We start from the raw sequence: 13,372 nt of genomic DNA, 5'->3' as shown, positions 1-13,372 counted from the left end.
TTTAAATTTAATAATGTCATTTTAGCGCAGTACTGCAATCTACTACTAGATGGCGCTGCTGCACATTCATAGTTAATGCATGCTACTCAGCGATAGATGGCATTGATACAAATTTTTATAATGATTAATGGATGCCATACCGATTAAACACAGCACAAATCAAGCAAAAGCTAAGTGACAAAATGAAGTTCCTTTTTAAATGTAATAAAAACTGTACTAAACACTCAAGTGATATATGAGCAAAACCAATGACAGAAGAGTGTCGAAATGCGAATGGTTAAAAGAAATTATATATAAATAGCATTGTTTATTTGTGCTTTTGTACAGATTCAAGATATTGTCTGTTCTATCAATTTAAAATATGAGATCACATAATTTATTCTTAGAAAATTACCTTTGTATTTAAATACTGGTTAGTAACATCGCTTTATACAAGTCTACCCGGCGCCTCATTCATACTTCAGGCTACGATAATATCTACATTTTGTTTATTTTTTTCATACATATGCCTTTCACAGATAAGCAACAAGCCTATTTACAGACAGCAACTACTAATTAGACAGACGCTAAATTATCAATAATCTAAAAAAAAGCTCTTAAATTTGTGATTATCTCATATATATATATTCTCCTCATCCACTTCTTGCCGGCCACCGGCAAGAAGTGGATGAGGAGAGCAGCAGACCGGGCTCAGTGGTGTAGATTGGGAGAGGCCTATGTCCAGCAGTGGACGACTGTGGGCTGTTGATGATGATGATGATGATGAAATTTGTGATGGTTCCTGACAAAAAGTTCAAATTCATTTCAACGATCAGTTTCATTTTCACGACATTCTTATGGGCTGTAATCCCTTTGCCTGATTAATAGATGAATTAAACAAAAAATAAAACCAATCAAATCAGGGATACCAATGTATGTTCGATCTTTTATGAAACAATTCTATTTTTATTTTGTTTGGGTTATTCTTTTTTTTCTTTGTTTCTTTTTTTTATTGAATAATGATATATTTGACAAACATAGCAGACAAGAATTAGTATTTTCTCAAGATTATATAGGTACATAGACTTGACGAAGAAACGTAAATTTTATTCCATATAATAAAAACTATAGTAAATTGAACACAGATACGTATTAAGGACCAAATAAAAAAAATAACATTAACCTCTAATAGATTAACTATAGCTTGTTCAAATTTTTGCGAAGAACTTTAAGAAGACTTGTTCAGAACTCGAAAACAAACAGGCCTTCAACAGGAATTTATTTATTTTTGTTTTTAATACAAGTGATTTCTTGTATTATGAATCACTTCGATACACTTGTTGTATTAAAAACAAAAATAAATAAATTATTGATTATGACCTGTTTATATAAATTGTGAGCAATCAAAATAACAAAGAATATGTAACATTGTGATAAAATCATTTTTAATCACTGCCATACATAAATAGCTTTAGGGTACCACTGTCCTTCAAGTTTTGACAATCTAAAATAGTAAGGCTGACAACCCTGTCTAGCTGATTGAAAGAAATTAAGAAATAGAAAGAAGTGGCTATATTATGCGAGACGGCGTCTTTATTTTGAGATTTCAATTGCTTAACTTTTACGTGTAGATTTCGAAATATTACGTGCGCCCCTGGATGTATATTTAATGTGTTTCGTGTGAATTAAACACGAAAAGAAATTGTAGTTACTGTGTCCGTAGGTAAGCATCATTTTGAATTGCAATTAATGACGTAGGTAAACTATAGAAACTGCACTATTATTTCTAAAAAATGGCATCGGAACATTAGGTCTTTAGAATATTCTTTATAACTGTGAAGTATAAATGTTAGACCATCACGTTTGGCTTTGTGTAAATTTCATCTGAAATTTCAGAGTATCATCAAAATGGGTGATCAACAATTCTTTTTAAAATGGAACGATTTTCAAACTAACATGGTGACTTCGTTCAGACATTTGAGAGACGAAAAAAGTTTTACAGATGTGAGTATTGTAATGGTTTTAATTACTTGTATATAAACAAATAATATAACCTCACTGTAAGCACTTTGCACTTAAAAAATGCAAGTAATTAATGAACCATAGTTACCGACATAATTTGCTTACGTGATGTTAATTTACTAGTTATTAAAAATAAAAATATTTGTCATGAAGAAGCATACAGGAATGATACCTGATGTTAAACAAAATAAAGCCAACAAAATGAAATAAAATATAGTCTTTGAAGAGCAAGATTCAGTTCTGTGATGAAATTAATATAACTACATTTTTTACTCAATTCAAAAATCCCATGTCTTACTATTAGTTTAATATTAAATACAATGTGATATTTGACCATTGATAAATATATATTTTTTTTATATTTCAATGTGAATTAATATGGACATCAAACATACATAGTAGTTTCAGGTTTCTTAAGTATAGTGAGAATATGAATAGAGATGAGACAACAATGATTGAAGACATGTTTTAAACTTAACTGAAAAGAGCCCAACCAGAAATCAATATTCAAATAATTTTATATATGTGTTAATTAGTCCTTGAGACAAAAGGGAATATTAAGAAGAACCTTGATACCATTTTTGTTTTAGATTCTAACAACATTCTGGCAAATGCCACACAGTAATTATTATTAGGTGTATCATATCAGTAAATTGAGATTCATTTTGACCAGTACGCACACAGTATGCTATGTAGTGATTACCGGAGTGAATGTTACCATATGCAATAAGATATAAGGTTGAAATTTCACTCTCGTTATATAAATGTCTACTCTTCAAACCAAAAACGAAGACTGCTTGTAACATAATTGGGCAGGTTTTGTGCTACCTGTTCAGACTTACTAATGGACTACCACCATTAAATAACAATTTAAATATCTAAATGCTTAACCTTTATAAAAGACCTTTATTTTAAATATCAGGAATAAGATTATAGTATTCAACTGTGGTGCGTAAAAAACAAAATACTAATTAATAAATCGTAATTGAGATTGTGTTACTGTGACCTGAGATGATAAGCATTGAAATCATCAATGTGTTCTCATGCAACGATTGCATGATAAGTTTTACGTGTTAAATTTATGGAATGTATAACATGTTTGTAATTTTCAGGTTACATTAGCATGTGAAGGACAGACGTGTAAGGCACATAAAATGGTTCTCTCTGCCTGTAGTCCGTACTTCAAAAGTCTATTAGAGGTATGTTTAGAAGCATGCTAGTGAATAATTTTGTTTTTTTTTGTCATTAAGTGGTTCTGATTGTGCAATATCAGATTGATTCAATCAAACTTTCTTAGTGTATTCATAGAGTGTGTAAGGCGGCACATTGTTTATCCATTAGTGTCTGATGATTAGTGATTGGTGTATTTTACTATATTGTAAAACAAGTCTAAACAAAAATATATAGAAAATTAAGTCGATACGATTGTATATTGAGATCCTATTGGTTTTTTACTTCAATAATTTTATCGGTTTTACATTATATTAATGCCACATACGTAGACAACAGGCTAATGTTAAGTTTGTTCATATGTATAACAATCACACTAGCTTCGATTTAAAACAGTTACAAAAAGACAACCACAATCTTCACTGTGTTAAGCATGTTCACAATTGGCTGATGTTGGCATCTTATTAGCACTGCATTGTAATAGTCAATTGCTTGTGTACGACAATTGTGCCCGAGACATGATTGACCTGATTGCATTTAATCAAAAATGTATACAGATTTTTAAACAGACGACTTGCTTTTGATTGATTATTTTCTATTACTACTAAATGTACACTGATATATGATTGGTGTGACTTTGGTCACTACCAAACATATTAGACCAAAAAAGCTAATAGATTAATAGGAAACAATTTACTATTAAATTTTTATTAAAATAAATTTCCTATTAGGAAACAATTTTACTGGTGGTAGGACCTCTTGTGAGTCCGTGCGGGTAGGTACCACCGCCCTGCCTATTTCTGCCGTGAAGCAGTAATGCGTTTCGGTTTGAAGGGTGGGGCAGCCGTTGTAACTATACTGAGATCTTAAAATTTATATCTCAAGGTGGGTGGCGCATTTACGTTGTAGATGTCCATGGGCTCCAGTAACCACTTAACACCAGGTGGGCTGTGAGCTCGTCCACCCATCTAAGCAATAAAAAAAAACAAAAAAAAAACAAACATTTTATACGTAATAAAATTACATGTGAAATTCTTCCTATAACAAAATAGAAGTGAGTTTTTCATAAGGATGTTTTTTACTCGAAACATATGCTGAAGAAATTTGGTTGAAATTTTGAATATAACCTTTATATTTATGTTATTTTTTATTATGGCAAATAACATGATCCCAGGCAATTCCGAGTGGTACATTTGCTACGTATTCTTAGTGTTTCCAAACTTTTGGATCATAGTGTATATTGTTTTTAATCGAAAATCATCTGAATAGAATACATGGCTTTATCAGTGCATCCTATCTTTACTGTTTCACATTATCATTTAAATTCACTTTTTAAAGCAAAGCAAGCATGCTGCAATGCATCCAGATTTAAGCCATATTTGTCGTTTGAGTCAAATACTTTATAGTTTTAGTGTTTATTTTATTCTCTATGAGCCGGCAATGGAATGCGTAATGGGTCGATCGTGAATATTTTGTATCATTTTTGACACTAAAAATTAAATATTACACAAATTTTAATTAAATGATTTACAAAAAGGAAAATGTTTAGAAATCCGTGCCTGTAATATATGATGGATTTTTGTTTTTATAATAATGGTATACAATACTAAAGCTAGTTTTGAAATCGGGTGTCTCTCATTACAGTAACATCCTGTAAATGTTTTCGTATTATTATAGTGTATTCGCAATAACATTTGCTGTCCGTACCGAGAATTCACGAATTATTATACACAGGTTAATAAATATTCTAGATGTAGAGCGTAATGGAGAAAAAAAACATTGATAAATTACGGTATTGTCAAAGTATCGTGTACAGATAAATCTGTTCGGTTCATCAAAGAGTATGGCTATAATGGACACATCTAGCTTTTGTTATAACATCCACGTCTTAAATCATCTTTAGAGCTTTAATACCCCCTGAGTCTCATGCAGGTTCTTCTCAGTGGGTCGCGTTTCCTTTCCCGTGGTAGATTCTGCGAAAAACTGCTCTTGCTAGGGCTAGTGTTAACTATTCTCTCAGGTTGAGCCCGTGAGCTCACCTACTCGTCAAGGCGTAGCTAAAGTAGCCTCTCAAGGCTATCAGCATAGGTAGGGAAAAAAGGTGCTTTGTAAATACCAATTTACTGGAATTATATAGAGTATAAAACGCGAGCGTACATTAAAAGTACACGGCGCGTCTGGTTTATTTCAGATATTTTCATCGTCCAAGATATATCCTACGCAAATTCGCTATGGGAAAGCTCTCCGCTAATATCGAAACGATTTTCCCCTTGAAAAATATATTTAAAAAAATCATTCGAAGACTATGTGTGATTGCTCAGTGGTCAATAGTATAAATCGTCTAGGTATTACGGGCTAAAAGGTTTCGTTCGACGCTTACCGAGAGAGATAAGAAAGAAAAAAACGGAGATTTCGAATCAACCGCGCGCAGCTGTAAATAATAGCCCTTTAGGTTACCAGCGAATATGTAGGATTTTTTTCCTAGCAAATCTTCTAGTTCGTCATTGTTATGTATTTATGGTTTTTTTTAAATACGCTTTTATTAGTTTCAGACGTATGTATGTTTGTAACGGAATCTTTGAACTTTGATTTTGACCCCCTTCAAAACGTCGGATTAACTCGCAATTTGGTATACTTATTAAGAACCGATGACAATTCAATATTTAAAAAAAAAATTTAACAAAAAATTAAATTCAACTAAAAAATGAAATATAAATAATATTTTTAAAAAAGTAACAAAATACGCTTTTATAGAAAATTCAACTAATAAATAGAAAATAAATTTGAATTAAAAATAGTGTAAGAAAAAATGATTTTATTGTAAAAAAAAGCGTGGGGTGCGTGGTATCAGTAGTTATAAAAATTTTATGAACAGATATGAGTAGAAGGGTTATTTTGATAACATCCTGAAAAGCACCCCATGCTTTATTTTAACAAAAAAATCATTTTGTCTTACACTATTTTTAATTCAAATTTATTTAAAAAAAAACTATTTTTTAGTTGGATTTTCTATAAAAGCGTATTTCGTTAGTTTTTTTTAAACTATAATTTATTATTGGTCAATAGGCGCCACCGGTGGTATTCCGACAGCGAATTAATTTTTTTATTTTTTTTCGTAAATCCACAGGAAAATCCATCGAAACATCCGATAATAATTCTAAAAGACGTGTCTTATCTACATCTGCAAGCCATTTTAGAGTTCATGTACGCCGGCGAAGTTAATGTTTCACAGGAACAGCTGCCGGCCTTCCTCAAGACTGCCGCAAGACTTAAGGTAAATGAATATATAAAACACTAGCTTTTGCCCGCGACTCCGTCCGCGTGAAATAGTTACTTTGGCATAACGCAAAATTTTACCCCCCACTTCATTTACGTAGAAAGTGAAAATATTTTTGAATTATAGAATGTTAAGGAGTTATTTAAACCCCTATTTTGAAACATTCTTTACTGATACTCCACTTGTATTGGTCTTACCGTGATGTTATATAGCCTATAGCCTTCCTCAATAAATGGACTATCTAACACTGAAAGAATTTTTCAAATCGGACCTGGTTCGGTTCCTGAGATTAGCGCGTTCAAACAAACAAACTCTTCAGCTTCATAATATTAAAATATAAATATAAATTTTGCTGTATTTCTAGCGCTGACTGGTATTCATGATTCGGCTAATCTTCCATCAGAAGTTTTCTCTTCACTTGACTTTCTTATCTAATTCCCAATCTCACATCGAGTCTGCTCGGTAGAGGGCTGATTCTAATGTCGTTCAGAACTTTGATATTATATATGCAAGTTTTATTGTAGTTGTAAGTATCGCGACTTAGGTGTGTTGTTGTCTGTTATCCGGTCATGGTTGCCGCGTCACTGAAGTATGGTAGTGAGGCCGGTACCTCGCCCCGTGATTTAACCATTGGTATATTGAGATTAATCGGTAGACAGCTTGGCTCTGCCCCTGGCATTGCTGAAGTCCATGGGCGGCGGTAAACACTCACCATCAGGTGGGCCGTGCACTCGTCTGCCTACTAGGGCAATTAAAAAAAAAATAATAAAAATAAGCCATTGAGTTTCTCGCCGGATTTTCTAAGTTGGTCGCGGTTAGGATCCGGTGGTAATAGCTGCAAAGCGTTGCTCTTGCTAGGACTACCAGCAAATAGGTAGGGAAAAGAAAATTGAGACTTCAAACCCTCATAGGTAGTAGAAGCTATTAACATCAGACATTCTTAATTTTTTTATTATTATTGCTTAGATGGTTGGACAAGCTCATAGTCCACCTGGTGTTAAGTGGTTACCGGAGCCCATAGACATCTACAACATAAATGCGCAACTCACCTTGAGATATAAGTTCTAAGGTCTCAGTATAATTACAACGGCTGCCCCGCCCTTCAAACCGAAACGCATTACTGCTTCACGGCAGAAATAGGCGGGGCGGTGGTACCTACCCGTGCGGACTCACAAGAGGTCTACCTACCACCAGTAAAACTGACCGACTTTTTTGATTGATATTTATATGATTGTTTCTTTAATTCCAGGTGAAGGGCTTAGCCGAGCCCCCGCCGCAGATGCCAAGCATCAAACGAGAAGGCTAGCCCCCCGTAAAGTGCCCAAAAGACTATAGTGAACACCAATCTAACTTAGCACCGAATAACTAGTGCACACATCCATGTAACGGTAGGACAATATAATACATATATATCAGGTTTTATTTTTCAAATACACAAAATACTTACTGTCGATTTTAAATGTTGATCTTCGTTTTTTTTTTTATAATAAGAAACATTATTAGACCTTATAATGAATTCGCGTTTGAATTCACAGTCAAATAAAAATTTTAAGTCTTTAACCTTTTGATTGCCACGCGGCGCACTGAAGTAATTGTTTCGATTTCTCACTTCGATCTTCTTATGAAGGCGCTGGAATATCTATTAGAACTAGCGGTCCCCCGGTAGTCCGAAATTCGACTATAATTAATTGAAATTATAAGTTTTTACACTATTATGATTATATTTTCAAAGACTATTTATTATACTACTATAATCACAAATTTCGCCAAGACTACACTACAGAAAAAATATTAATAAAGCCAAACAATACATAATCTATTTTCAATTTGACCACAGACGTCAAGAACAAAAGTTTGACAATAAATAAATAGTATGAATGCGTGTGTGCGTCAAATACACGGTAGTGTGTGTAATGTTTTATTTATTTATTGATTTAATGTATTTAATAGGCATAATTTAAAAAAAAAATTACATTCTGCACTCCTTCTCTATATTCTCTATAAGTGTGGGAAATTTCATACTCCTCCGTCCGCGCGATTTTCGTAAAAAGGGATACAAAGTTATTGCTTCACGTATTTAATATATAGATCTGGGAAAGACTAAAAGATAAAACATATAAAAAAACAAAAGAAGGTAAAAGTGGGTAACACATGCGTTTAGTAATAGAAATCGACATAAATACTTCAGTACGCCGCGTAGGTCACCGGTGACCTACATGGAAGTTAAAGGGTTAATTTCCATGTAATAGTAATGTAATTTGTAAGAAACACGGCAACATTTAAAAAGCTATACGATCTCGGCCTTCATTATTAACAAGTACACTTTTGTTTCCGAACAGAATTTTGTATTTACACTTCATTCACGTATTTCGTGTCAACGTGAAAGAAAATATATCGACGCTTGAAAGGCAAAAGTGACTAAGCGACAATAACTGATTTGTACATAAATGATAGGCAATAACCATATTCGATGCGCAAAAAAATATATATTTCTAGGTCTATTAAAATCATTTCAATCATACAGCTACGAGCTAGATTCTTTTTTTTTTTTTTATTGCTTAGATGGGTGGACGAGCTCACAGCCCACCTGGTGTTAAGTGGTTACTGGAGCCCATAGACATCTACAACGTAAATACGCCACCCACCTCGAGATACAAGTTCTAAGGTCTCAAGTATAGTTACAACGGCTACCCCACCCTTCGAACCGAAACGCATTGCTGCTTCACGGCGGAAATAGGCGGGGCGGTGGTATCTATCCGTGCGGACTCCCAAGAGGTCCTACCACCAGTGGACCTACTACAGCTGGATTAGTTAAAATAAATTTTGTTTTCAGTTATTTCAACTTTAAATCTGTTAAGTTCACGCATTGTCGCTTAGTCACGTTTGCCTTTCGAGCGTCGATATTATTATTATGTATGTATATGTATGTATGTTAAAAGTGTTTTATCGGGTACTATAGTCTCGATAAAGCTTTGCAATTGTAATGAAGTTACGCGCTAGTAAGTACTGCAATCGCGTTCATTTTTATAAAGCACGTACCTATGCGTATTTCTAGCCGTGTTTTATATGAAATATAACGACGTCATATAAGTTAGCAAATCGAAGATCTTTTTTTTTTTTCGCTCTAAATAGAATAATAATCTGTTTAAAAAAAATAATTACAAGTTAAGTGCGATTATTCTAATTAGCGAAAGAGGGTAGTTAGAGATAGTTCATCGACCCCAAAGCTAAACAATAAAAATGTATTCAACATTTATTAAGTAATTTGAACAAGGGATTTATTGTAAAGGAAAGCTCGTAATTATTTTAACTCGATAAAACATTCAATATTAAATGAACTGTGAAATTGTAAAACACGATTATATACATACGTATTTCATACTAATTTAGATATAATCACAGTTAATATAATTGAGAAAAGCAATATGCATTGATGTGATGGTTTACATTTTAATTATTATCGACCGCTCTTTTTTTTATTACCAAAAATATATATTGGGAGGGAGATAACGCAGTTGAGGAATTCAATAAAGAAAAAAAAACAATAAAATAGAGATGTTTTAAATTCATCCCGCAGAGACGGTAAGTGAAGGATTATACCCAGTAGTAAAACACGTTAAAATTATTAATTTTTTTTTTTTTCTCCTTAAACGGTTTAAAATGTTTTTATTTTTGCTTGCTTATGATAATGTTTTTTTTTTTCAATAAGATCAAGCACTGTGTTATAAATATTTCGTTAGACATTCGCGATAAAAATATAGAAAACAATTTTTAGTATTTGCGTGAAAAATCGCTATAGTGAATTTTGATACTATAGACTTTAATTACTGATTACCAGTCAATAACCAATCGTGAATATATACGAGACATTTTAGTTGTTTATAATTTTATCGATACTCGTTTTCCTTAATGATACATTGTCCATGATTTCGTGCAGGATAATTGGGAATTACATCGACCGAACTCATTGTGGTGTAACCATAAATTCGGACCAGACTTTTAAATTCCTCCATTACTATATCATTTTTTGGTAATTAAAAATTAGCGGTCGATGAATCCTCTTCATTTCCACAAGTTACCCAAAAGCCAAAGTTTATGTTAGGTTCTAACACAATTATAATCTCCACGTTCTAAGTCTGGCTTGTGACTAATCAGTTTTATTTATCTCGAGACACAACCTGACCTATTCGTGACGTGTATACATAAAATATTTTTTTGTTTGTGTGTTACCATACGTATAATACCGCCAACGTGCGGTAGATGGCGCACGATTAGTTTCAAGAAATCCACTCTCTGGACTGTAAATAAATATTAATAGATGAATTATTCCGAAAATTGTTTAACACAATATCTAAAATACATTAGATTCGATTACAACTAATTTTATTTTTTACTAATATAATACTATTCATGAAATTTTAAATTATATTTCGCACCTTTAGAATTGAAGTCCAAAATTCTTGTTTGTTTTTGTCGACGCCAAAACTGTAATTGAAGAATTGTAATTTTTCAGTTTCGATATAATTCTTTAAGCCTTAAAGCGCATAGGTACCTTAAACTTTCAGGTATGCTCTTGCTTATAAGAGACGAAAGTGTACTATGTTTATTTCTATATCGACTAAAATTTAAATTTATTTTTTAATTTTATAAAATGATAGATTACATGTTTTAAGTCGTTCAAAGTTTAAATCTCATTTTCTAAAAAAAATTAGTTGATCCACTTTAGTTCTGAAGTTGCGATTTGTACTCTCACACATCCAATATGCCCTACGACATGTTGATGTGTTGTATTTAAAACAGTCACAAAGCCAAAGACAATTCTTTGACAATTTCTATTTATCTCCACTATCATATCAATGCCTAATGTATCCACCAATAGTTGCCTTACAGTGTATTTCGATGGGTTTGAATGTCGACATGATGTGTAGGAGGTATTCAAATATTTCAGTCATGTTATACGGGAAGAAAATAATTCATTTACTTTTCGTTTTTCCCACGGTTATCTTGTGTGAAGAAGACAGATAGATGTTATACGAATTCGGACATTTAACATTTTCCAATTCATGTTTAATTGTAACTAAAATTTGACTGCGATTTCATTTTTGATCTGCGTTCCAATGCGTACATATTTCCCGAGTAACAACTTCGACGTAGAATCAGTGAATGTTCCACCCACCAATGTGGAATATTTTTGGGTTAAAAATAGTTAAATTTTTGACAGAGAGTTTCGGATATTATTAGCCCTAATCACAAACGAAAAAAAAAATTTTTTGTCTATAAATGATCACAATAAATTATACATGAATTTGAAACTGTAATAAATTGATAGCACTGTAATAATGATTGTGTACCTCTTCAGATAGCAACGTCGACATACAAACTATTGGAATGATAATAATGTTAATAGGTGTTTGTTGAATTCATATTATTTAGATTATAAATAAGTGAAATGTATTTTCCGTGTTCTTAACCGAAATGCAGATGGACGAATTAGCTTTTTATTGATTTCGTAATTTTTGAATATGGCAAGAATCACTTTAATGGTATCTATTCGTCTAAAATGTATAGGTACATGAAATTCAATAAATTAATTTTGTCATAGAAGTTGCGTTACTGATTGATTTAGTTTGGTTTACTGTTTATAGCTGTGTACTTTTAAAAGAATTTGACACAATAAAAATTAAAATATATTTTTTAAATATACTTTTTTCATTTTTTCTTTATTTCTGTAAGCTTCTCTTTATCACTGATTTGCACATAGGAAAATAAATTTAAATCTTGTGTCAAATTTGCAAGAAACTGTATTTGTTAAATACTGATTTAAATATACCTAAGTATTTTTTCAGCATATAAAGATTGCTTTTTGCACAATAAATTTTCTTATAATAAAGTTACTTTTTTCCTAGAAACTTCTTAATCGTGCTTGAATGAAAACTTCAAAATAATGTTTACTCACTAACTTTCAAGATACAGAACCTATGACTTCTAAAAATCCCAAAAAAATAGTCATTCTGATGGCAAATTAGTGTTGATTGGTCACTCAACTGGCATACACAGATGTTGCCAGTATAAATATACTTTTTTTAAATTAGAAAGCCTTCTGTGTGCATATTATATAGTAGAAGTTAGTCGAGAAGTAAAAATATAATATAAATCTTATATTTTTAGATACAGTAATGTTATGTGCTGACTTATCACATCGGATTACTAGTTGGTAATTGAAATTACGAAAGAATTTGTAATTTTAGATAATACAGTTTAATTACAAAAATCTAGTTTTTTTTTAAACCCTCTCATAACGGATAAGACAATTTTTATGTATTCGGTTGAACATTACTGGGCTTTTGTAAAAAATGAATGTTGAAGGTTCGTGACATTATCTCTTAGCTAGCAAAAAAAGGGTGCGTGTGCTTATGTACGCGCGTAAGAAGTTATACTTTATTTTTATTAAATTTATTTCTTTTTTTTTTAATATTAAATAATTAATAATAAATATTTAACGTTAATAATTAAAAAAGTGAAAGCTAATAACACTTTTTTTTTAAGAGTGTACATGCGCGAAAGTTCACCTGCGGCTATATTCAGACTCGCCAAGTTACGTCGTTCGTATTGTAATGAGCGATTTAGTGGGCAACTTCATTTCTGTTAATTTTGTGTCACGGTGCGCGCGCATCTTAAAATTTCACTCTCATCAATTTTTCATAACGCGCCTAAACAAGTATAACTTAAAAAATACAAACTTTTAATGGATAAAGGCAAAGGCTTAGGCAAAAATCTATATAGTGCCACAAAAGTATAACGTAAGGAGGAAGGCGAGAAGCGAAGTTATGTGTATTAATTTATTTTTCCGTTTTAGTGTTTCTTGAGGTTTAGACGTGGCTTGTGAAATGTTTAGCTTCTGTGAAAGTTCGCAAGTGTGGGAAA

General features: G+C 32.1%; 1 protein-coding gene across 1 annotated transcript; it reads left to right on the top strand.

The window, feature by feature from the left end:
* The first annotated feature begins 1,426 nt into the window (after positions 1-1,426).
* LOC114245051 (longitudinals lacking protein-like) lies at positions 1,427-12,719 on the top strand. The gene is made up of 5 exons (XM_028177052.2): positions 1,427-1,702; positions 1,876-1,983; positions 3,114-3,200; positions 6,299-6,445; positions 7,698-12,719. The coding sequence occupies exons 2-5, from the start codon at positions 1,888-1,890 to the stop codon at positions 7,752-7,754; spliced, it is 387 nt and encodes a 128-aa protein (XP_028032853.1). The 5' UTR covers positions 1,427-1,702; positions 1,876-1,887; the 3' UTR covers positions 7,755-12,719.
* Positions 12,720-13,372: the final 653 nt, after the last annotated feature.

This window comes from Bombyx mandarina, chromosome 20 (assembly GCF_030267445.1).
Source record: "Bombyx mandarina strain Sakado chromosome 20, ASM3026744v2".
Lineage (NCBI taxonomy): Eukaryota > Metazoa > Arthropoda > Insecta > Lepidoptera > Bombycidae > Bombyx > Bombyx mandarina.
The sequence above is the reverse complement of the archived record's forward strand: the minus strand, read 5'-3'. Positions and strand labels throughout refer to the sequence as shown.

What these genes read in the sequence shown, in the direction of transcription:
- LOC114245051 (XM_028177052.2), top strand. Translation starts at nt 1,888, where the DNA reads ATGGGTGATCAACAATTCTTTTTAAAATGGAACGATTTTCAAACTAAC. An exon ending in ACGAAAAAAGTTTTACAGAT is followed by an intron (nt 1,984 to 3,113) that starts GTGAGTATTGTA and finishes TGTAATTTTCAG; the next exon opens with GTTACATTAGCATGTGAAGG. An exon ending in ACTTCAAAAGTCTATTAGAG is followed by an intron (nt 3,201 to 6,298) that starts GTATGTTTAGAA and finishes GTAAATCCACAG; the next exon opens with GAAAATCCATCGAAACATCC.